Here is a 27,380-nt window from a genome sequence, read left to right as displayed (position 1 = left end):
AAAAGAGGACACTGGGAAAGAATTCATATTGTATAATAGAAGAGAATTATTTTTATTTGGCCTTTGGATTAAATTTCTGGTTTTATATTCAAGCTAAAGAGAAATACTGTTTTTGTGCTGTATAAAACACAATAAATATATATTCAGGAGGGATTATTTATATTTATTTAATTTTTAGACACAATATTGCATCAAACACTTGTAAAATAAAAAATATCAAAAGGAAAGTTATTTTTTAAAAATTACACTATTAGTTATAACGTACCAATTGCAATTATAAAATTATTGTGATGCTAACTGTAACTTTAGTTTTGACCCAACACACTAATTTTCATATATAATAAACATTGCAGAACTATGTCACACAACTGTAATATTATACACATCTTTACATTAATAGCAATAATAAATAAAGATATTTACCCTGCCATGCATGTTTCTTGGAGAATAATTTTGTTATTGACATGTCATATTGTTTGTTTTGAATATTAATCAGCATATGTATGAATTCTTAATGTTTTATTCATCCACAGGGAAAAGCAACAATAGAGAGAAATGAAAGAAGCATCTGCATATTTGGAAAATGAAGCTTCTTAAATGCGTCATTTTAAAGTTTCCATTTACAATGAACACATACACAACATTAAAAAAGCATTGTCCTGTAAAGCATTGAAAATCATAATTACCTACAATAAAATTGCATTTAAAGAAAAACATGAATCGGCACAGTGTAAATAAACCTTATTTTTGTTCAGTATGTGGCTCCTCATTCCTCATAAAATCTCAGCTAAAAATACACATTCGAAAACACACTGGGGAGAAACCTTTTGCTTGTGAAGTATGCAATTCATCATTTATAGTTTTAGATGCTTTGAAAGAACATATACAATCTCATCGTGAAGTAAAACCTCATTCTTGTGGATTGTGTGGCTTATCATTTAGATACCAATCAAAATTAAAAAATCATTTCAGAGTTCATACTGGCGAGAAGCCCCATTCTTGTGAAGTGTGTGGATCATCATTCACAGACGAATCCAATTTAAAGAAACATGTGCAAATTCACATTGGAGAAAAACCTCATTCTTGTGATGTGTGTGGATCATCATTCACAGAAAAATCCAGTTTAAAGAGGCATGTGCGAATTCACTATCCTTGAGTGTCTAAGGTTTCTCTGTACAGGGGTTTGTCAGAACAACCTGGCATGAGGATACTTTTTCCATAGAAATAAACCCTGACCAAATATTCAAAATCACATAGTATTCACTGTCCAAATAAGATCTCCCCACTATGGCTAACCCACATTAGATTTTTCAAGGAATGGTGCACCTTCTCCAAGTGATGTTACCTCCAGTAATAGCAAGAAGCTGGATACTCCATCAGACTAGATGAATTCTTGTCCTGGAATACAGTAAGATCAAGAGACCAAAATAAAAGATATACTACAATGTATGAAAATGGTTAACTAGGGAGAGAAAAATTATGTTCTCAATTTCTTTACTAACTCAGAGTTTGAGAGATAAAGAACTTAAATGAAACATTCGAATATCTATGTATCTCATATAGACTTCAAGTGCTAGACCCAGGTTGTGGGCCCCTTGAATTCTGAAAACTTTAACTGAAGTAAAATAAAACAAAAAAAGAGACAACTGAACAAGAACCACATTGACAAAGAGGCTTCACTACAATGGCTTAAAGTGACAAATTTCCATTTGATGAAGAACGATTAATTAAAGCTGCACAAGACCAAGGCTTACTCACAAATGGATTTAAGAAAATGGCTGGTCTACAAAAAAACGACCAATGCAGATTCTGTCACTAAGCTCTTGAAAGCCCAAACTACTTAATGTCTGGATGCAAGATCCTACTAGATACTTACACTGGAGGATCTATGGAGAGATGCAACTAGACAGATCGTTGAACATCTGGGAACATAAACCACCACCGAAAACATCAAACGGGAAAGTGACAGTGTTCTACAACAAAGACATACAGGTGGGCAGATACAGAAAAGACAAGACCATCAAGCCAGATATTGTAATATGGAACAAGCCCAAAAGAACTGCACTCATTATTGATGTCACAGTTCCAAATAACTTTGGCCTTAATAAAGCTGAATGGAAAAAGATAACAAAATAACAGGATCTAAAAATGATATCAAAGCGACATGGTCTCTTAAAGAAATAAACATTATACCGGTCATGACGGGAGCAACTGGCCTAATAAAAAAAAACCCTCAGAAATACTTAGAAGCAATCTCTGGAAGACCAAACTGTAAGGAAATACAGATAGCAGCCATAAAGGGAACAGTGTCTATTCTTAAGAGCCTTCAGATATAAATTTAAATTGTAAAAGAATCAAGTGTTAGCCCCTTGATCTCTTCAAACTAACAAAAGTAAAATAAAAAAAAATAAGAGAGAAACCTCATTCTTCTGAAGTGTGTGGATCATCATTTCGATACCAATCAGATTTAGCAACACATACGAGTTCACACTGGAAAAGCCTCATTCTTGTGAAGTGTGTGACTCATCATTTACAGAGAAATTCAAGTTAAAAGTGCACATGCGAATTCACACTAGGAGAGAATTGAATGCCTACTAGAGACCAACCTCGGATGTCTTCAGTCTCTCTGTACAGGGGTTTACCAGGGACTCTGGTACGAGGATACTTTCAATTTTTAATTTAAAGTAAGCCCTGACCAAATATTTGAATTTAAATGAAAATGAAAAATAAAACTAAATCATCAAACTGGCAGGATGTCGCCCAGGATAAAAAGATCCCCTCAGCATGGCTAAACACTGAGCCATATGAGGAAAATAACGGTGCACCTTCTTGTAATGTTTCCACAAATGAAAACACAAAGCTGAACACTCCACCAGACCAGTCAAATTCTAGTCCTGGAACCTGGCAAGACCAAACAAGAATCACTAAGAAAAGACACTATAACCAAGTCAAGTGGTCTCTTGAGGAGAAAAAAATTATTCTTCACTGTTTCGCATACTCCAGGTATGAGTTCAAGTCGCTTGTTTCAAAAGTCAACGATGCCCTCGAAATAATCACTCCGATTAACGCACCATTGAGTGAAATAAATTATACAACATACAGGCCAGCATGGTTTATTCAATTAAAACTCTTACCCAAACACCAGGAGAGTAAAAGAGGAAACATGAAGGCTAAATCATATAATCCAGCCTGGAAATGTAAACTCCAGCAAAAAATAGACAGACTCCGAAAGGAAACTGGCCAGATATATGCATTCCTATCCTGTGAAACCCCAGGCAAAAAACTAAATAAGAAGGTGAATAAGTTGAAAACTTATTATTCCCTCCAAGACCAAGCACAGCTAAGAGCTAAGATGGCAGAATATCAGGCTGAGATACAAGCCTTAGTTGCACAAATGAAAAATAAAACCAAAAACTTTGAAGCAAAAAGGATTAATAAACTTTTTGCAACAAACCCAAGAATTGTCTATAGGAGCCTCGTTAAAGAAGAAATAAAGGTGAGCTCCCCACCAACACAAGAAGTTGAAAACTTCTGAAGGCCACTCTATGAGGACACTAAAGTACATAAAGAAAACAACTGGATAAATACCATCAAAGAGGAGAACAAGGAGAAAGAAAAGATGCCAGCTCTAAAAATTACCAAGGAGGATGTCTGCAGGAAAGTAACTCAATGCAGTAATTTCAAGATCCCAGGAATAGACCAAATACCAAATTTCTGGCTGAAAAAACTGAGCGCACTTCATCATCACTATGCCAAGGCATTCAATAGAATCATCAGTGGAGATGAAGAGCCGCCTGAGTAGCTTACTGTAGGCAGTACATCACTTATTCCCAGAAATGAGGACACCTACATGGCTAGCAAATATAGACCAATCTGCTGCCTCACAACAACCTACAAGCTCCTAACAGGGATAATCGCTGATGCAACATACGACCATCTGATTGCTGGTGATTACCTTGAAAGTGAGCAGAGGGGTGTATGAGGAAAAAGCTAGGCACAAAAGACCAACTCCTTGTAAACATAACCATATTAGAAGACTGCAGAAGAAGACAAAGAAATCTGTCAATGGCCTGGATTGATTACAAAAAGGCCTTTGACAGTATACCTCATTCCTGGATATTTCGCTGTTTGGAGTTGTGCAATGTGCATATTGATATTACATCATTCCTTCAAAAACAAATGGCCAGATGGTGCACATCAATTACATTACAGCACACGGAAGGAAGTATACAGACCTCAAACATAAAGATCAAGCGAGGAATATTCCAGGGAGACAGCCTCTCACCGCTCCTTTTCTGCCTCACAATGGATCCACTAAGCTACTTAAGCAATCCAATGCTGGATACAATCTCAGCATGGGCAGAAAGAAGGAAGAAAATAAAAGAGTAAACCATCTACTCTTTATGGAGGACTTGAAACTCTATGCAGAATCCGAGAAACAACTTGTCTCTCTGATAGGCATTGTTAAAAATTATACGGGGGACATCTGCATGGAATTTGGAATCAACAAATGCGCTAAGTGCACCAGAAAGAAAGGAAGAAAGACAGCATCAGAACATCTTAATCTTGACAATGGCTCTATTGAAGACCTTGGAGAGGATGCTGTCTATAAATACCTGGGAGTAGAGGAGAATGAGACACTTGAACATGGAAAGATGAGAGAAAAAGTGGAGAGAGAATACTTCAAGCGACTTAAAAAAATTCTCTCATCAGAACTATCACCATAAAACAAAATTACTGCCATCAATCAATTGGCAATAACCATTGTCTCTTATGGATTTGGCATAATCAATTGGCCATAAAACTGCATCAATAGCCTTGATGTAAAAACTCGGAAAATGCTGGCCCTTCATAAAGTCATTTACAAACATCAGTGCATGGATAGGCTGTACTTACCGCGGAGAGAAGATGGTTTAGGCCTCACTGAAATAAACCACGCATACCGAGCTTCAGTGGTAAGCATAGGCCAATATATCAAATGTTCTTCTGACCCCAAAATAAAAATGGTGAATGAACATTACACCAAATGTTTGCACCAGCAGACATCAAGTACAAAGCTCGGTGAAAATTTCAGTGGTAACACACTAGACAACACAATAGAAGAATGTGACAACCCAGCACCCTAATTGCCCGAAAGAAGAGAAAGGAGTACACAAAAAGGGAACTGAAGACAAGACTAGAAGGATGGCAACAACATAAGAAAGCAGGCAGGTTCATGGAAGAACTGAACCAGAGCTACATTGACAAGGAGGCCTCACTACAATGGCTTAAAAGTGACAAATTTCCATTTAATGAAGAGCGATTAATTATAGCTGCACAAGACCAAGGCTTACTCACAAATGGATTTAAGAAAATGACTAGTCTACAAAAAACCGACCAATGCAGATTCTGTCACCCAGCTGTTGAAAGCCCAAGCCACCTAATGTCTGGATGCAAGATCCTTCTAGCCGATGGTCATTACACTGCTCACCACAACAAAGTATGTAGATACTTACATTGGAAGATCTGTGGAGAGATGCAACTAGATAGGTCGTCGAACATCTGGGAACATGATCCACCACTGATAACATCAAATGGAAAAGTGACAGTGTTCTATGACAAAGACATACAGGCAGGCAGATACATAAAAGACAAGGCCATCAAGCCAGATATAGTAATATGGAACAAGCCCGAAAGGACTGCACTCATTATCGACGTCACAGTTCCAAACAAATTTGGCCTTAATAGAGCAGAACGGGAAAAGATAACAAAATATCAGGACCTAAAAAATGATCTAAAAACAACATGGTCTCTGAAAGAAATAAACATTATACCAGTTGTCACAGAAGCAACTCGCCTAATAAAAAAGAACCTTCAAAAATACTTAGAAGCACTCCCTGGAAAACCAAGCTGTAAGGAAATACAGATAGCAGCCATAAAGGGAACAGTGTCTATTCTTAAAAGAGCCCTCGGATATAAATTTAAACTATAATAGAATCAAGTGTTAGCCCCACGAAGGAGCCCCTTGATCTCTTCAAACTAACAAAAATAAAATTTAAAAAAAAAGGAGAGAATTTGAATGTGGAGAGAACTTGAATGATTACTAGACACTATCCTCGAGTGTCTAAGGCCTCTGTCTACAGGGGTTTGTCAGATCAACCTGGCATGAGAATACTTTTTCCATAGAAGTAAACCCTGACCAAATATTCAAAATCACATAGTATTCGCTGCCCAAATAAGATCTCCTCACTATAGCTAATCCACATTAGCTTTTCCGAGGAATGGTGCACCTTCTCCAAGTGATGTTACCTCAAGTAATAGCATGAAGCTGGATACTCCACCAGACTAGATAAATTCTTTTCCTGGAATCCAGTAAGACCAAGAGACCAAAATGAAAGATATACTACAACATATGAAAATGGTTAATTGGGGAGAGAAAAATTATGTTCTCAATTTCTTTACTAACTCAGTGTTTAAGAGATAAGGAACTTAAATGGAACATTAGAATATCTATGTATCTCATATAGACTTCAAGTGTTAGCCTCAGGTTGTGGGCCCCTTGGCTCCTGAGAACTTCGACTGAAGTAAAATAAAACAAAAGAGGGAAACCATATTCTTGTGAAGTGTGTGGCTCAGCATTCACACAAAAATCTAATTTAGATCGTCACATACACACTCACTGGTGAGAACAAATTATTACACTTGTTAAAATCTTAAAAAGTCTCTTGGTTGGAATGCATGAAATAGCGAGTGAATGTCTGGTGTCCAGTAGGGTGCCTCTATCCCCAACTACAACAAAACTATACGAAAATTAAAACAAAAGGAATCTTATTCTTAAGCATGTCATTCCACATTTATACCTTCATCTTATGTAAAAGTACATACGAGATAAGATACCAGAAAAAAATAACTGCATTCAACTAACTGGCAATACCTATACGTTTTATATTATGGCCACAAAGTTACATCAATAAGAAAGATATGAAAACCAGGAAAACTATTTATGAGATATATTCACCACCAAGTGAAGGTGCTCAGGCTTTGTTAAAATCAAATCTGGATATCGGGTTTGTGTACATGGATAATATATCAAGAGCTGGAGTGATAACAAATTGGAAATGGTAAAGGACCATAACATTAAATGCCTATCTCAACAGACTACAACCACGAGGCTTGCAGTAAGCATCAGTGAAGGAACACTATGGAGATGTTTGATAACTCAGGTAAAATAAAAGAAAGAAGTACACAAACTGGGTGCTGAAGCAAAAGCAACAAGAATAGCAAATAAGCATGAAATTTCACAGAAGTATTGTATTTAAATTAGATTGCCAAGGAAACTATACTGGGATGTTGTATATTGTGTCAGACATTTGACAAAGAACAAATTATTATAACTGGCAAGATAAAGACTGCTAATAAATGGATTCCAGAAACTGCTTGGTATACATATCTCACAATATGTCTACCTAACCTTGCATTATTAACTACATCCGCTTATTTATTTATCCTTTATTTGTTTATTTATTTATCTACCCTAAACTTACTTTACTTACTTAGCATAAATATACACATCTCTATGTATATATATATATATATGTTGTATAATAAGGGAACAGGCTGTGAATAAATCGGAGAGGCAAGCCAAGAACGTGATATGAGGGTCACGTTTCAACCATGACAACATGGAATGTTGCACGAGCGTCACCTGAGCTAGTGACACACATTTTGGAACACGGTGATGTTTCAAGGCCAAACAAACAAAAGGAAATTGGCCTACAATCGGAAATAATAACATCAACAAATATTTTATGACCAGATCGGAATGCAGCTGACATTCGTAGCTGGGCTAGAGAAACGTGACTGATATCAATATAAACAAAGATGTTTTGGTTTTTAAAAAAGAGTAGCGGCCGACGCGGTGAGAATCAAGTCTGTCATCTGTCAACACCCCCGCCACGCCACCTATCTCTAACAACACCTCTCTCCTCGCTAGTGGAGTCAATGACAACCGACACAAAAGTGTAAAGAAAGATTGTTGAAAATAAACTCGAATTCTTTTGTAAACAGTCGAGTCTTTTAGTTGTCATTCAAAATATACACTCGTCGGTAAACTTGTCTGGCGACCATTTTGTCCACGCAGTTATATAGACTAAGTGCTCACAACGCAACAGACAGCGTTTTGGTACCGTAACTCAGCTATTCGATCAAGGAATAGGAAGATCGAACCTGGAACAAAGCAAATAAAAATCCACAGAAGAAATAACACAACAAAAAGAACGAAGGAACAAACAGACTGCTTCGAAAGACGAACAAAAACAAACAGAAAAACGAAGACAAGAAACCAAAGGAAAGACCAGAAGTTCAGCAAACAGTAAGTACACTCGATTTTTTCCTTTGTGTGTTTCTGCTTTAAAAAAAAAAAAAAAAAAAAAACTATACGTATTGTTGTATGCATAAAAGTTCGTTAAAAATATATTTTCGCTTGTTAGCAACTATTGCAGACGATTAAAATACGTAAAATATTGTTTGTTTTAAAAATATATGATGGAGCAGCAAGTTCTTTCAAGTTTCATGCAGGGGTTCGCAGCGGAGATGAAAAAGGCAATTAGTTCGGTGTCAAACACTATAAGGGGAGAATCCCTTTTAAAGAACATAAAACCTTTAGAGAGTAGAGATCAGGGTGGTTATAAGGCTTGGCGGGATGACTTAGAGAGGTATTTTAAGGTGGTTGGAGCTACAGACGAAGAAAAATGTCAAACAGCTCTTCTAACCACAAGGGGCCTAGTCGGCCATTATGTTAATAGATTATTGGCTGGCAATGCGCATGTAACATGGGGAGAGTTGAAAAGTTCCATGGAAGATTACTATGGAATTGTCGCAAACCCCAATGCGTATATAGCAGAACTAGCTAATATTAGGCAGGGTAGAAAAGAGGGTATCCAAGATTATTTGCAAAGGATACTACGTCTAGCAGCGGGGGCTTATAACGGTATAGACCCGGATAGTGAGATAGTAAAAAAGCAAATGTTAGGGTTTTTTTTAGAGGGTCTAAGTGATAGGGACATAAGAATGGCAGTGATGAGGCATGAGCCAAAGGATCTTCAGGAGGCGTATCAAAAAGCCTTAACGGAAATGAAATGGAAGATTCGGCTGGATGCAAACAGGGAGTCCGAAGAGGAACCCATGGAAATCTGTCAAACTAGGTGGCAGATTCAGGTTGATGCCTTGGGTCCAGCCAGATACCCCCCAAGATACAAGGATAGACGTAGAAGAGGATACCAGGTAGAAAATAGGGGACCAGAACACAAAGTTAAGGATAGGGATAAAACGAAACAAGGACCAAGATGTTATTTTTGTGGCAAGGTGGGCCACATGCAGAGAGACTGCAGAAGCCGTATGCAGGGAAACGGAAAAAATCCGTTCGAAAAGCGTTCGTCGAACGGAACAAAAAATTACCGTCGTATGTAATCGGTAATATGGGCGCAGCGAATTCCGTTTCCATTGGTATAGGAAAGAAGAATTATAGGGCATTAGTGGATACGGGGGCAGAGGTGTCTGTCGTAAATAGTAGTGTTTTTTACACACTTAGACATGCACCTGAGCTGCGAAAGGAAGCAGTAAATCTAAGGACTGCCAACGGGTCCTCATTAGAAGTAGAAGGGGTTGCTCGATTAAGGATGCGCATAGGAGGCTACTCCATCTATCAAGATTTCTTTGTAGTAAAGAATCTCGACAGGAGTGTGATATTAGGCCGAGACTGGCTTAGCCAAAATGGGGTAAGGATGTACTTCGATTTAGGAGCGATAAAATTAGGAAACGAGTACATCGCATTAGAGGAAGATGCTCGTATTTCTGCATTAGTTAGATTGGCCGGGAAAATAACTTTGAAACCACAACACCTGCATACATGCATGGCTCAGGTGGGGTTTAAAAATGGCCAAGGGCTGGAATACGAGATAGAACAGATTAGCAGTGGATACGTTAGCAAGCTTAGTGGGATATCTGTAGCAAATTCGGTAGTAAGAATTAACAAGTCCCGTAGGCTTCCACTGATGATCATGAATAATACCAACCAGACAGTCACATTAAGAAGAGGTTGTCCAATAGCTAGATGTAGTGTGGCTGGTAGTATTACTGAAATTACCATGCTAGAAAAACATATGAGAAAAGAGTCCGACAAAACCGTGAAGGGAGTTAAAGTACCCGAGGAATTTAAGTCGGAAGTTGATAAGGTACTAGAGAGGAATAAAGATTTGTTCGTTACGGAGGATAAAGATTTGGGCAGAACCAATACGGTGGAGATGCGTATCGATACAGGAATGCATGAGCCCATACGAAAATGCCCGTATCAAACACCGCTAAAACAAAGAAAAGAGGTAGAGTTAGCGTTAGAGGAAATGATGCGGGCAGGAATAATCGAAAGATCAAATAGCCCGTGGAGTTTTCCAATAGTTTTAGTAGAAAAAAAGGATGGTAGTAAAAGATTTTGTGTGGACTTTAGAGCACTAAATAAAGTCACAAAGAAGTATGCCCGAGCATTACCAGTAATTGATGATATTCTAGCCTCGCTCGGGTCAGCAAAATACTTCACAAAATTATATTTAAAGTCAGGGTACTGGCAGGTTAAATTGAATAAGAACGATAAAGAGAAAACAGCGTTCACCTGCCATCGGGGATTATTTCACTTTAATGTGATGGCGTTCGGACTGGCGAACGCCCCCGGGGTCTTCCAGGAGTTAATGTCCATAGTTTTGAGAGGACAAGAAGAGTTTGCGCTGCCGTATTTGGACGATATACTTATATTTTCCAATACGAAGGAAGACCATTTAAAACATATAGATAGGGTATTAGGTAGTCTTAGGAGACATAACCTCAGGTTAAAAGCCACAAAGTGTGAGTTTTTTAAACAAGAGATACAGTATCTGGGGTTCAAAGTTAGCGATAGGGGTATACAGCCAGACCTGGAGAAAGTCAAATCTATAAAATTGATTTCGACTCCAACCACTGTGAAGCAAGTGAGAGCTTTCATTGGTATGACGTCATATTATCGGAGGTTCATAAAAAAATTTTCCGATATCGCCGAACCTTTAGTCCGGTTGACGAGAAAGCATGCACGTTTCCAATGGGACGACGCATGTCAGTCTGCCTTTGATAGCTTAAAAGCAAAGCTCGCAGATATGGTGCTACTGACCTATCCCGATCCAGAAAGGGACTACAGACTGTATACGGATGCCTCTGATCATTCGATTGGGGCATGTTTATCAAAAATGGTCTATGATCCAAAGGAGGGTAAAGAGGTAGAAAAACCTATTTACTTCTTATCCCATAAGTTGAGTGATACTCAAACCAGATGGTCAACAATAGAAAAAGAGGCATATGCGATACACTATGCCCTGAATAAATTAAATCACTATTTGCATAGTGCTACGTTCACCATCTATACAGACCATAGACCATTGGAGTATTTATTAAACTCACCAATTCAAAATAGGAAAATACAGACGTGGGCTTTAAGTATGGCTGGTTATAATTGCACCATACGATACCTGAAGGGGAAAGATAATGTTTGTGCTTATCTTTTGTCACGTGCGGTGAATCCAAGCCAGGACACAAATGATCCCCCTGTAGAGATAGATAGTAGAAACTATCGAGTGAGCGCAATAAACTCTAATCTCTTTGAGCCGAATGAGTATGCATCGTATAAGAATGCTGAGGACTCATCGGGTGAGCACGAACGACCTACGTTAGCGGGCATAGATATGATTAGGGAACAAGAAGAGGATAAGGAGATCGTGGACTTAAAGATGCGTATGAAAAACGGTAAAGCGTCCAAAATGGAAAGAAAAAAGTGCATTGTAATGGACGAAGTAGTATATTACTTGTCGCAACCCGACGACGAACCGGTAGTTAGGTTATATATACCGTTGCATCTAAGAGAAAGGGTGTTAGTTCAATACCATGATGATAATGGTCACATGGGCGTGGAAAAGACGTTTCACGCAATTAAACAAAAATATATCTGGCCTTGTTTATTTAAGGAAATAAATGAATACATAGGGAAATGTATTCCGTGTCAGACCAGAAATTTGAGGAAACAACAACCTCCAATGCAGAAGTGCGATTTGCCTCCTTTTCCTTTCGCTAAACTGGCGTTAGATGTTTCTGGGCCCTACCCAAAGACGCTTTCGGGTAACCAGTATATAGTGGCATTTATAGACATGTACAGTGGTTGGCCGGAGGCTTTTGCGGTTCCGAATAAGAAAGCAGAAACAGTGGTGCATCTATTGATTGACGAGATTTTTCCCAGATTCGGGGCACCACTGCAGCTTTTAACAGATAACGAACAATTTGAACATCCGCAAACAATAATAACATGCTCAAGTACTGCACTTAAACAAACAATGTCAATGAAAGACGAAAGAATGCCGGTTAACCTATTAACCCAACCTAACCGACACTTAACAGGAACAACAGTCAAACGACGAGTGCATGCAACAACAAACCACTTCCAAAAGGATGCTGGTATCATGTTGGATCAAATGACATCGCGATACATTAACGGATAAGCAGGATGTAAATGGACAGTTCAAGTACAACTTGATCTTTATGATGTCAATGCCGACAGAAAAACTCCATATAAACCAAGCCAATCGGCAACCAACACCAGACAAAATCCTCTGCCTGACAACTCCACGTCAACCAAAATGGCTACAAAACTTTCCAGCTTCAACTTTAACGACCAAAGCGAAGAACCCAAATATCAGCAATTCAACACTGCGTACCAAACAGCTCTACAAGACACAACACTTAAAGAATACAACTGGGTCTACAGATTTAGATATGAAAAAGAATACCACTAGGATAGACTGAACTTAGAACTGAAACCAAGTGAAGTCCTTAGATGCGATAAACCGTATGCTAATAACAAGCATCTAATGAACATTCTAAACGGACATCCATGCCTAGTAATTTATGACAGCGGTTACCAGAAGATCCAAGGAAGAGAACACTTCTACATAGTATCATTCCATCACAGACACCCTGCGGAGCTATATGCCTTCAAAGAACTAAAAAAAGATTTAATGGAAGCGGGAGACCACGACTCTGTAGCAACCTACATGAAAGCAGAAAGATCCAAAACACCCTACGGTTACGCATCCTACCTCTCGCAATCTAACGCTGGCAAACAATTAATATGTATCAACAATATAACAACTGAAGCGCAAAAAATGCTGTTCAATGTGATCAACGATAACCAACACATCATTAGCAAAAGACCACACACAAGCGGACTGAAAAACATTGACACAGTAAGAGCAAAAAAATATAAATTCATAAAACAAATTTTTGAACACTGCCCCAGAAGAGACATTAGTGACCTTGTACATTTCTGTGAGGGAGCAGGTTCACAGTACCAACGAGACTTTCAATATATAATTGAAAATACTCAAAGTATTAACAAATTAATACAAGAAGTCTCCACAGAAGTTAATATCAAAGAAATCAACATCCCAATCTGGAGACAAATCAAAAATAAAATAGACTACTTTAAAAATTTAGAAGGTAACTTATATTGGCCAGTGAAGGAAAGTTTCGGAATCTACAAAACATGGTGTGACCACTATAGACTAAATCAACGTGAGATAGCGAAGCAACTATTTGACGTGTGCCATAAGGTACTACCTAAGATCAATGCATTCCATCTCCAAGGACCAGCAAATGCGGGCAAAACTTACATAATAAGTTCCATATGGTGGAATGAGATGCAGAGACCAAGACGCATTTACATTCGCAAACTGTGTAGATAGGGCACTCATATATACGGACGAACTGCAATTCTACAGCCATAATGTAGACCAAGCAAAAGTCATATTAGAAGGTAGAACAACGCATGTAAATGTTAAAAATAATCCTGAACGTTTAATGCGCAGAACATCATGCCTCTCGACATCGAACACAGATCCGTGGCTTACAATTCCAAATGAGGAACTGAACTTGAAGGCTCGCATGTACTACTATAATCTCCAATCACAAAGCTAAAATACTGGGGTGCAAAGAAACTAAGTCCTAGAATGTGGATCATACTATGGAAGACATACATCGAACAATGGGAAAACAAAACATACGACATCGACTTAATCGACCAGAAATGTCCCATACCATCACCCAAAAATCACAGCTTCGTGGAAGAAGACTTCCTCACACCAACCAAGAAAATACAGGAAATAAAACCAACAACATTACAAACGGATATAATTACACTCACAGACACAGAACTCGAGGAAGAACTTATTTCCGGAGAAAACGCACTAGGTGGATGTTATCCCGGTCAACCACTACCAACGCCCAGCCCATGTGGACCAGAAACAGAAAGAGAGGAACCTGCACAAGACCCAGACGCAGCAACTGATTCGGAATTACTATCCGTCTTAACCCAGAAATCACCCCCAAACAGATGGTGAACGCACGTACCTTACGAGTCAAGTGACAAGGAAAACCAACCAACACCACCAACAATGTACAGACCACGACCAACACCCAGACCAATACTAAGCAACATAGAAAACAAACTCCTATCTTTACATCATAAACGCTCTGATCCCCATCTGGCATCAATTGAAATGGATGGCTCTCATCTAGGAGAAGCCCCATGTTTTGACAAGCTTCTGGGCTTGACCTTCACTCCTAATCTGAAATGGAACACGTACATCAAGTCTGTTGCCAAGGTCACTGGAAAGATGGTGGGATCCTTCTACCGCTCCAGAAGATATCTCACTACTGATGCAATTCTCTATCTATATAAAAGCCAAGTACGTCCAAGGATGGAATACTGCTGCCATATCTGGGCAGGAGCTGCTAAAAACAGATTATCCTGCCTAGATAGAGTACAAAATAGACTTTGCGGCTTAGTGGGGGATACCCTTTTCTCTTCCCTACAACCTCTCTCCCACAGAAGAGACGTTGCAAGCCTATCTTTGTTTTATCGTTATTTCCATGGCAAGTGCTCGTCTGAGTTCCAATCTCTGGTCCCCCCTCGCCAATCTTTTACGAAAAACATTCGTCTAGCTGAATCCACTGTCAAAAACTTTCCCCGCTCTTTATCTATGCTTAAATCAAAAAATTGATTCCATGAACAAAGCTTTTCTTAGAACTGCACGCCCGTGGAACTCTGTTCCGTTTGCATGCTTCCCACCTGACTACAACCTGGATGTCTTCAAGTCCAACGTAAACAAATTCCTGATGAACCGCCCCCTTAAGTAGACATTTTATTAAATCTCCACACTAACGTACTGTACTTACAATAACCCTTATCCCTGAGTTGCTTCCGGGCCTTGATAAGTGGTGACCATCTTGTAAAAAAAAAAAAAAAAAAAAACCTAAGCAACCCCTGAAAAAAAGACTAAGAAGATCATTAGTTTTTTTTCTAGCGATTCAGAATAACTTTACTCATTATAAATATATTAAGAATATTTTTCGGCTGTCAAAAAAAGGTAAATAAACTTATTAAACTTAAATTAAAAACTTTGTTGTTTTTAGTATGAAGCATGCAAGCATGATAACATTAGCATGTATAAATAATATATATTAAAACACTGGCGGCGATAATAAGTGGAGAAATTAAAACACCGGCGGCAGCGATAATAAGTGGAGAAATTAAAACACCGGCGGCAGCGATAATAAGTGGAGAAAGTAAAACACCGGCAGTGAGTAAAAATGGAGAAATTAAAACACCGGCGGCCATAAAGAAGGCGAAACAATATCACTGTAAGTACAAACAGGCGAAACTATAACAATGGTAAGTGAAGTTCTACAATATAAATGAATTCACCGGTTTATATGTATATGTGTATTTAAAGGCACCATCTGGCTCCGGCGGTCACACCTTATTTTATTATATTCTTAGTCTTTCTACCTCTCCAAAAATAGGTCAAGTAAGGTAAGGGGTATGGAGTGGGAGGGGTCGAAAATTTTAAATGAATCCTGTACTTGTCAAAAACATGACATCTACACTAACCCTTTCCCTCTCTCATCATGTCAATACCCGTCTCCCTCCCCGCTTATTATCTCCTACCTCAACCCCCTTTTTTTCTCTTTTTTTTTCTATTGTATTTCTTCTAAAACACTTCTTCCTAATACTAACAACCATTTCTGTAAGGTCTGCCGAGGCTGTTGGATCGTAAATATAGTCCAACATCTGAAACATATGTAACCAAACAGATAAAACGGTAATAAAAAAATAAAACACATATTTGCTCTGCAATAGTATTGAGCACTCTCTTCAGGTTTTTACTGATTACCAGTTTTACCATATATATATATATTTATCAGTGATGAAAAAAACGGACTAGAGTGCTCAATGTGTGGCCATAGCAGTATATAGGAAATTTATTACTGTGAGTCCAGAATGAGTTTACATATTGTTTCAGCTGGTGGGAAATCCTCAAAAAGAAGAGGAAATATCCGACTAGCTTCGTCAGAATTCATATATAGATGGACTTAATCCATCTATGAATTCTGACAAAGCTAGTCAGATATTTCCTCTTCTTTTTGAGGATTTCCCCCTAGTTGAAACAATATGTAAACTCATTCTGGACTCACAGTAATAAATTTCCTATATATATATATATATATATATATATATATATATATATATATATACTAAACTAGACTAGACTACCCGTGACCCGTTCGGTCAGTATGTTATATTTGCTATGGAATTCATGTATGAGCATGACACTTGTGACATAAGGAAAATAGTCTTTTTTTTTTACATAACAGAAACATTTCTATGAAAGTATATTAAAATGAAAAAAGAATATAAGTCGTTCTGTTTATTATAATTGATTATTTTTGAAAAAAAAATTATAGTTATTGAATTATAAGTGGTTGGCCATACTTATAGATAAATGTGCACTGAACAGATACCATAATACTTATTATAGATAAATTCAAATTTTGATAAATCTGCTTTTTTTTTTTTTTTGCATTGTTCATTTCTGTATTACATTTAAGTTATTTTAAACTCCACTCTTCCCATGTTAAATAATAATTTTGAAATAATAATATTAATATTTCAGCGTCCCAATTGTTCTTTTGTTTTTTGTTTATTTAAAACCCCAGTCTTCCCATGTTAAATAATAATTTCGAAATAATAACGTTAATATTTCAGCATCCCGATTGTTCTTTTGTTTTTTGTTTATTTTAAACCCCACTCTTCCCATGTTAAATAATAATTTTGAAATAATAACGTTAATGTTTCAGTGTGCAGGTCATGCGTGCATGCGCAACCAGCTGTCGAAAGTGGGTTACATACATCATCAAGATCATTTGAGTTTTATAATTATATATATATATATATATATATATATGATGATTGCAACATCTTGTCAGACGAGTGCCACTCCCTCAGACACTTAAAGTCCATAAGCCCAAATGCCTGAGGGAGTATCTATACACAGATGATGTTACAAAGTCTTAGCTTTGTACGACAGCTAAGTCTCTCTCTCGGTTCAAAATGTTGAGATCCAGCAACGAGCAAGAGCAAGATAGCCAGCAACAAATTAAACTGCAGACCAGCTTAATGCGGATACTGGTCTCCCGCTTTATGGTTTTTTAAATCAGAGATTTGCTTCTCCTAGAAAGGTTGCCTTCTCTACGGCTTACGGGAGCCCTCTCCACCCCAACACATATATACATACACACAAATATACACGGTGCTAGTTGGCCGTTGACCCCGAAAAAGGGTTCATTCGCCCTTTGAATATATATATATATATATACACACACACACAGTGGCATAGCTAGAAAAAATGTCACCTGAATAATCCTGAGTCGCCCTATGCTGAATAGTTAATGGTAGCTAAATTTTTATACATGCTCTATCTCTACTTTATTGACTGATGCATTCTGTTTACATGTATGATCCAAGACAAAATCCAATACCTCAAAATAATCAGTTCAAATCAAAAGATTTTTAAAATGCAATTATTCACTTTTAGAACAACCAAATACAAAACATGGCAATACACAAAAGAATGACACTTGATACTATGGTTTTAAATGAATGTTTTCTTATTTTTATTGTGGCAAATTGATTAATGACACTGTCAATATCTATTTGTCTTGTAAGCTCGTTTTCACTGGACAGCACAACCAGATCTGACTGACTCATGGTTAAGCAGAGCTAATTTTTTACAAGTTTTATTTTGGAGAAACTTCTTTCACACTATTTCATAGAAATAAATATTATCAGAAAAAATTTTAGAATTAGATATGGAAATGACACAACAAAGGCCTACTTGATGATTGATGGAGTACTTATTGGTTAAGTTGACTTGTAAAACATCACCCCAAAAAGACAGAAAAAAATGGAAGAAAAGTTGCATGTAGCAACCGATTGTGCACCTCTTATCTCATCGCTTTCTTAGAGACAATATAGGGCTTTAATGGCTTCCACAAATTGGTTAAACCTCTATATCATCAGCTTCGCAGCATCAAGATCTGCACTCCAGTGAGTTGGAAAGAGTGTATTAATTGTTAGACCTGTATATTCTACTAGTACATCCCAGCAATGGGTCAACAGATCAAAAAAGTGTACAGCACCTCAATACTTCTAAAAAAACGTTACACAAGATGAATTGGTAGCAAATGAATGTTTCCCACAAAGGTTCAAAGAATGGAACAAGGTACAAAAATGGCCTTTAGATTAATGTATTTGATCTTTTGTTTTACATCACCGTAGATTCTAAACATACTGCATCATTGTATCCTTGACCATGACACAACTAAATATTCTGTCCTGCATTTTCTAGTTTCTCGAGAATATCACTAGTTAATACAGTACTGTTTTACCTTTCAGATGAAAAAATTCCAAGGAACGACTCCCGCACTTCAACTGTACTACTACTAATGTGTATATATCAAATTATAGTTGACATTTAATCTGTAAGTGAAATGTCCAATGTGGTATCAAAACATATGCTAAAGTATTTTTCACTTTTGATATCAGAAATGAGTTTTCCATTCATATATTTTGTCAAGAGAAGAAATAAACTTGTTCTGAATTTCAGGTGACATGTATGAACATACTACCTGATTGTCTCTGCTTTGCTAGAGTCTGACAAGCTGTTCTTTTAATACTGCATCATAGTGTGATAACAATTCAACAAACTTCAAGAAGTTACCTTTGTTTAATGATGACTCATCCTCATAATGTCTCCTAAATGACAGCTTCTGTCATACAAGGAAAAGGATCACATCTAAAACTCTGTGCAGAATTTTTTTTTTTTTTTTTTAATTTTTTTAATTACATTTCCACCCCAAACAAGGCACATTGCCACTTTGGTGTAGGGAGCTACTATCAGGGGCAACAACTACTGGGATACTATGTTGGGATTTGGGCAGCAAAATGTCGGTTCACGTTACACTTGAACTTCTGCATGTCAGTACAGTTGTGGAAGCAGGGACCTGGAATGGAATTCCAGAGTTTAGCAGTTCTGGGGAAGAAACTACTGGAGTAGAAAGATTTTTTACATCTAGGAACCTCTACTGTGTAAGGGTGGGATGTTCCTGAACTTCTTTTTCTCTTTCTTCATCAAGGAAATGTGTACTGCATCGATAGTTGTTTGCATCTGGAGTCCTAAAACCAGTGTTTTCTACTTCTCTAAAAAACAGTAAATAATATTTTGATTGTGTTCAGCTATTTTCAGATTTAATTTCTGCCAGACTTTGAAATCAATGATGAAAGTATCTTTAGCAAACAACTGACAACAAAAGCAGTATAATTTTGCATCACGCACAAGTAGACCATCCATGGTCATAGCACCCTGTTGCTATTTGATAATGAATAATAAAACCAAGCTGCAGAGAGTAGCCTTAATTCACTTTTAACCTTTGCTCCTAACCTTTTAACCAACTTGAAAGGTCCCTGCTTATTCAGGAATGGCTCGCTACCCCTTTTGATATCAGTTCTGAAACTATCAGGCACAGGAATTTGCCACAATGACATGTTGTTGAATATTGACAGATTACTGGTAGTGCTGGTGGCCAAAGTTTCAAACACTTTGTTATACCGGCCTTCCTTGAACAGAGGAATTTACACCGATTAGCACTATAAATAGCGCTAGTAATTCCAACACTGGTGAGAGAGATGCGACTGCACTTCAACTGCTAGCTGAGTGCCCAGCAGATCTACCTGCTTTCCTACCTTTGTTTATTATTTTTAATACACTTGTTCCTTAACCGAACCTCGACTTGATTGTTCTTATTTTCATTGTTGTTCCACGACACAACAGATTGGCGACAAGGAATCGAAATGGCCATCACTGCAGAGAATCACCAAAAGTCATTAGAATAAAGATTTGTAAAATTTTTACGGCAGACCACCTTCATCATTTCAACAGATATTTGGATACGCAAGGATTAATAGCAAATTAATTACTACAATAGTAATTTGGCAATGGGAAAAAACTTGCTACCAAAATCTACAGTAAAAAACACGAATGTTGTCAATTATTTAATAATTGAACACACTTACCAAGTGTTTCAGAAAGGGAAAAAGGGTTCATTTTTTTCTTCACCAGAAGCCATTTTTCCTACAGTAAGAAGTTTCTTCTGCAGATTTAAACGTCCAAAACCAACTAGCAAATACTGTGTAAGCTTATAGTTATTTCGATAACATCTGGGATTTGAAAAAAAAAAACATGCTTGACTTTGTCAAGAGAAAAAGAGACAGACCATGAAAAATAATTATTCGTGTACTCATTTGTGCTTAGCAAACACGTAAAGAATCAAGTCATTTTTTTTGCAAAAGGTAAAGAGGGTAAAAAAAAAAAAAAAGTTCCCATACGAATTCGTCAGATATTTAAAGCGACAGATTTTATTTTTGCTACGTAAAAACGCATGCAAATTAAAAATAAATGTTAAACAAATGTTATTTCGCTGGATTGTTTCTAGTAAGACTAGAAATATAGCGTTCAACAAATTAAGATACAAAAGGACTGCTAAACTGTTGTTCTTCAAACAAAAGAATTGTGATAGAAAACTTGGTTGATTTTTTTTTTTTTTTTTTTTTTTTTTACTAAGGAATATTTCTTTAATACAAGCGTAAATTGTAAACTGAATTCGTATGATGGATGCGAAATTCAAAGATTCACTGTTGGAATTGTTCCAATTCCAGGCAGAGCAAAATCTCGCGTTGCAAAAGCAGCAAATTCAACAAGTAGAAAGAGAGGAGAGATTTAAACAAGCATTTGAAGAAAAAATGCTTCAACAACAGAAACGCTTTGAGGAAATATTGATGAAAACACAGGAGGAACAAAGAAAAATTCTGGAGGCGACACAGTTAACTAAAGCGGACGATAATCATAACGCATTTTCTCAAACAGCTGTGTGTGCCGCTATTGAAAATTTCAATTATAATCCAGAAGACGATGTCACTTCGTCCAGTACTATAGACGATATGAGAATATTTTTATATCGGATTGTGGTACCTGGTCAGACGCCAAAAAAGTTAGGCTTTTGCTAAGGAAATTGGGAACAGCCGAGCATACAAAGTTTGTGAATTTTATTCTCCCAAAAAAGACCAGTGAGTTGAGCTTCCAAGAAACAGTTACGCTACTTACAGAACTGTTTTCTGCAAAAACGTCTCTTTTCCATAGGTGATATAAATGTATGAATGTCACTAGAAGAGAGGAAGATAGCTACACTAATTATGCAAGTATAGTGAACAAGCATTGCGACGATTTTAAACTGCCTAAATTATTGCAGAATCCTTTTACCTCTAACTGGAGTGTTCTATAGTTTGCGTACAAGATTTGTTGTTCTGTCCTATTAATTTCAGTTAAAACATATGCACAAATTTATTGTTTGATCCTTGGATATTTAAATGTTGAATGTTGTTCAATAATGATTAATTTTGCTATTCTAAAAAAAAAACGATTTTGAATCATTTAATCAAAATTTGCTGGGTTAACTTATGTAATGTTTAAATTAGGTTTTTAACTATTCTTCAGTAGAATTACCTTAACAGATTGAAAATAATTCTTTATATCTACATAGAAATGTGTTCCTTTATTCATGCAAGATTGAATGTTACAGATAAATAATTATTTGTTTGAAAATTGAGTTATTATCAAGGGTTCATAGAATCCAATAATAGAAATTTAAAGTTGTCAAAATATATCCCTCTAGGAAGGAAATCAAAAGAAAGTTGATGGAAATGAGATTTAAAAGCGATTCTACTGTCACAAAATTGAACAGTGCTAATATGTCTCCATCTGCTGGAAAATCTAAGGTCTGTAGGAATTGGAACTCCCAGGCAACAAACGTGACAACTAACTCGGAAGGGAGTATTGTGGGAATTGGAACTCCCAGGTTAATTCGATTGTTGCCCTTTAACTCTGATAACCAGAGAGCGACACAGCCACATGATTTCCTGCGTCTCATATTTCTATCTCTTTCGTGCTGGACCCTCAAGCAGTCAAGATGTAACGAAGAGCCACTCCAGTGGCATTGGCCACACAATCGCACTCCTGACTAACTCGTCAGCCTCTCCTCATGGCAAGTAATGAACTCCTATTCTCAACGAACTCTTATTCTTTCTATCTATATTCTTAATATTTCTCATGTAAATTTATGTAAATAAATCTGCATTCTTTCGCTGATATATACCGATATGTTTTTGTCATCATTATGCAACCTTTTGCTTTTCAATCACGCTACCAATCCATTCATCAAACATACACATTGGGGACGTGATCATCAATAACACAAGCAGACCATCCTGTCCCCTCTACAAGTCCTTGATATATGATGTTTACTGGACTGTGAAGATCCAGCTAATGAAATAATGGCAAAGTGGAAAGGTTAACTTGCAGTGATATGTCAAAAACATTTGGTGTTCATAAGGGGAATCCAGCAGAGTGTGGCTAAGTTCAAGGAAAGGGTTTCTGACCTGAGAATGAGAATATGATTATGTTATAAAAACTCCAATAGTGAGGTTGAAGATTGAATGACCAGTGTTCAAAGACAATTCTGCCTTGAACAAGTTTGAATCCAAGACATTCCTGAAATGTTTTGAATTTTATACATCCATGTTGGAGGACGAGGCAGATAGATTGCTATTATGAAATTCAAACTCAGAGGGAAAGCTTTCGAGCTTGTTTCGGAGTATGGCATTACATCAGGGCTCTGAAATATGCTCAAGGATAGATTTTTGAATCCTGATCTGTGGGGACAATTTATTGAGGAATCCTCTGTTAAATGCGGAATTGAGGTTTTTTCTTTTTTTCTCTCGATTCTATTGGAACAGACATTCTAATTCGTCATCTAATGATGAGGAGAAAATTAAAGCTTTCAAGAAACTATTATTTTAAAGGAGGGGAAGTACCACTTTAATCTGCCTTGGGATGAGAACAATTTTTTATTCGTAGAATTCCTAGAAAATATAGGACTATCTGAAGACTATATAAAGGTCTTTCAAGAGTATAAAAAAATAGATATCATAGAACACATATATGTATTCTGGGAAAACTTCGAAAGCTCTTGTTGGATTCCTCATCATCCAATCATTAAACAAGGTGCAAAAGGCACCACTAAAATTTGTCTCATTTTCGATTGCTCTTTTAAAACGCTTGGAAGAGGTGGGGGAGGGGGGGTCTGAATGATGCTGCATATTCTGAAGTTATTTTGACTGCCAAATTGTTAGACTTGTTAGTAGCATTTAGGAAGAACAATTATGTGCTCCTGGAAAATTTCAGGGAGGCACATTTACAAGTCTGCCTAAGAACTGAAAAGTACAAAAATCGATTTTGTTTTTTCCTGAAGTATAGCAATTGTCTGCATACCTTCAGGTATAAATCTATTACTTTTGGCTTTAATATCAGTCCGTTTATTTTGAGTTTCATACTCAAGCATCATGCTGAATGGTTCACTTATGATGAAGCATCTGTTTTTTAATAATTTTTAGGTTGACAACCTGGTCAAGATCAATAATGAATTTGAATCACTCAAATCTATTAATCATTTTGTTCATGACTGGCTAAAAGAAGCTGGATTTTACTTGCAATCTTGTAACACTAATAATGGGAGTTTGTAGGAAGAAATGATTGAGGTTGGGAATGTTTCTATTTCCTCTTTCTGTGTTGGAAAAGGTGTTCAGGTGCATTACTTTATTTCCCACAGCAAGGTTCAGTGAGTCTTGCGTCCATGGTAAGTGATCCTGATGTTGATACTAAGTGCAGTATTTTAGCGTCTATGATACTTTGTTCTTGTATCTCCCTGAAAACTAATGGGAAAAACCTTTTCCATTCCTCATTTCTGTGAAAGTACTCTTGGGATCTCATGTCTTCTGTGGCTTATCCCTTCAAATGGGATTTTGAATTAGTTTACTTTTTGGAAAACTCATATGAACTTTATTGAACTTTTCTACTTTGCTGTAATAGGTTAAATCACAATTATATTCAATTTTTGACCTGCCTCAGCCAGGAAGGATTACAAGAGACCAACTACCAGCTCAGCATGCAAAAGAGACTGTTTTCTGCAACACAGAATTGAATCAAGAAATATATTTAAGGTAAGTAATTCTGACTTGTGAATTTCTTGTCTTCAGAGTCTTTTACCTGTGTAGAAGAAATTTGTACATTAAAAAGTGAATTTGATATCAATAAGTGTTTAAAAAAAATGCTATTTTTTACTGTAAAAAACAAAAATAAAAAGCAGAATGTAATTAATTTACTACTAGAATGATAATTATAAATGATTATAATAAATGCAATTTATTAACAAAGTTATTTATTATTACAAACTTGATGTAAGTATAAAGTACATCTAATTTAATTATTTTACACCTGTTCTTTACAATATACTGCAAACCTTTAAAAGGTGTGTAGCATTTATTTGTGTAAAAACTTGGGATAAAATTGCGTTGCTCTTAAATTAAACAAAATTCTAATTTACTTTTTCAAGTGTTAAGTGTTGAACTTTCATTCTATGCTTTAAAAATTAATGGCCATAAATCTTTTGTGATTTTCTTGTATCAAAATATTTTGACAAATTTTATCATGCACCAGTATTAAATTAAGACCAGTTTTGAATCAAGAGATATAACTAAGTATGACAAAGCTATTTACTGTCAGAAATTGCATAATTTGAAATATGAATGCTTTGTTTTATTGCAGCCTTTCTCATTGGTTAATTTGAATTTTAACCCATGCACGCACGAACGTTTAAAATGCAGTTTCAGTTCATGAAAATATTTTTAACAGGATGGACAATGTGTGTGTCCATCCTTCAATCATTCATGATTCATTAATTTTAAGGGCAAATTGCTCCCTACTTATCTCTGCACAGTGAGACAATTTAACTTAACTAATTAGGTTTCCTTCTTTGGCATAATATTGTCCTTTTTTAAATCAGCTAAGAATGTTGATATTGGATTTAACTATTCGTCAAAATTTTCTGTTGGAATTATGTTTAAATGGATCCTTACCAAGAACATTTAAATTCTACTCAGTAGAGAACTTCCTTCCACTTCTTACAAAGTTTCAACTACCATACACCGCTGAGATGCAAAATGATGCAACGATTTTGCAATCTAGAAGAAAGGACATTTAGTTTTAATCAACCAGGTAAGTTGTTTTTTTTTTTTTTAAGTTGTGTCAATTTTTCTCTCTGCGAGAAGTTCTAGATTATGTGAAAATAAATTTTTCATATTACCCTTATCGTCTGCCTCCTTCCAGTTCAGTTGTTTACATGTTTTTGGTTTGGCTTTTTTTGTATGCTCAAGAACAAAATCGTTTCATACTTTCATTGTGTAATATATCCTTATTTACTGGTAATGTTAAGAAAAAACCTTCTGATAAAAGAAATAAACTTGAAATATTCTATTTATACAAAAATACTGGTTTTAATGAATTTTAAAAGCAAACATGAACAGATTACTATTGTTTAAAAAAATTTCACTTTTCAGTTTTGGAGCAAATAAATTACTAATGATTCCAGGGTTTCTTGTAAATTAGTTAAAAAAATATTCTAAAATATATTTTTCCATTTATTGTTTCTTCTTACAGTGAACAAATGAAATGAAATATACCTTTATTTGACAAACAAGTATCCTCTTTCTTTTATTTTCTAAATAAATGAAACGCTCAAACTAAATCATCCCCATCCCTTAAAAAATGATTATCTACTTATGTGTGATTACTCTGAAAAATTTTGCAGAAAAGAAAAATCAATTATTATTTTGAAATTTACAGTGAGGAATTAGTTTAACATATGAATTTAAATGTACAAATGGTCACATTTTCATGGCTATTCTAATATTTTAGGGCAGTTAACCATTTTTCTTTGCAATGAAAGATACATTTTCTATGTTTTGGGGTGACAAAAAGTGTTTTTATTCTTTTTAGGCGATTATGTGTGGTTTCACCACCTTGACACTCAGACTTAGTATTATTGGTATTTTATTTTAGTTAACTGCTCTAAAAACAACTTGAATCGCCTGGAAATAGGGGGATCATCTTATGTTAATTCATATTAAAAAGCTGACCTAAATTATATACTCAATCAATCTAAATTCTTAATTCTTGTTTATTTTTCTTCCTTCGGACAGGGTTTTCAGAGTGTTCACACATAATAGATTTTTTTCATATTATCTTTAAACAATCCGATTTAAGTAACAGAATAGAGCACAAATATTAAATAGTCAAACAAGGGTTATTTTAGAAAAACATTAAAAATATGAAAATATGCCAGGACAAAATACCATTTCAGATCAGACCGAAAATCAATTTTATCCAACATTTCGGCCAATACAGAGAGAAATGAACAATACAATTTCACCATCTATAGTGCAATTGAAACTCTAAAAGTAGTTGAATTTGTTAATTTAATTGAATTTTACTTGAATAACTGATTCCCTTCCCTAAGATAAAATAATTATCAGGAGTAAATTTAAATTATTTTAGCATTGTTCATTGAATGAAATTTTCAAGATGTTCATTGATCCTCTTGTCTACCTACATACTATTACATTGTCTGTAAGGAAACTGATTAAACACGATTAAACCCAGAACTCCAACTCCCAACATAGACCCCTCGTTCCAACCTTCCAAAGATTGAAATCCAATTACAGGGGACTAAACCTGACCTATTATTCCTGTGTGAAACCGGTATTGGACCAGCTGTTTCCCTAGATGAGTTTACGATTTAAGAATACTCAAACTTGACATCAAAATCTAACCCCTAAAATCGTCATGGACATGGAATATGTGCCTACATTAGAGATGGCTGTCCATGTTGGAGGGATATCTCCAGAGAAGATCCTAATTTACCCTATATGTGCTTCAGAGTAGCACTTGCTCACAGCACCACATTCATATTTGCCCTCTATCACCCCCTGT

The 27,380-nt window shown here is 36.2% G+C and overlaps 1 protein-coding gene across 5 annotated transcripts in view; it reads left to right on the top strand.

Annotated features, from left to right (window-relative positions):
* The window catches only part of LOC145252671 (uncharacterized), a 70,646-nt gene extending 47,997 nt beyond the window's left edge, over nt 1-22,649 (top strand). For 4 of the 5 annotated variants that reach the window (XM_080112485.1, XM_080112495.1, XM_080112463.1 and 1 more), the window contains one exon: nt 534-9,449. In XM_080112485.1, the coding sequence (XP_079968611.1) occupies nt 8,521-9,447 (927 nt within the window). In that variant the 5' untranslated portion in view covers nt 534-8,520 and the 3' untranslated portion in view covers nt 9,448-9,449. Of the gene's footprint in view, nt 1-533; nt 9,450-18,838 lie in introns of those variants that run through there. The other variant, XM_080112504.1, reaches the window with a different exon arrangement.
* The last annotated feature ends 4,731 nt before the right edge of the window (nt 22,650-27,380 follow it).

Source organism: Euprymna scolopes, chromosome 3 (genome assembly GCF_053919585.1).
Source record: "Euprymna scolopes isolate OS-2025 chromosome 3, ASM5391958v1, whole genome shotgun sequence".
NCBI classification, from domain to species: domain Eukaryota; kingdom Metazoa; phylum Mollusca; class Cephalopoda; order Sepiida; family Sepiolidae; genus Euprymna; species Euprymna scolopes.
This window is presented reverse-complemented; position numbering and strand designations above follow the sequence as displayed.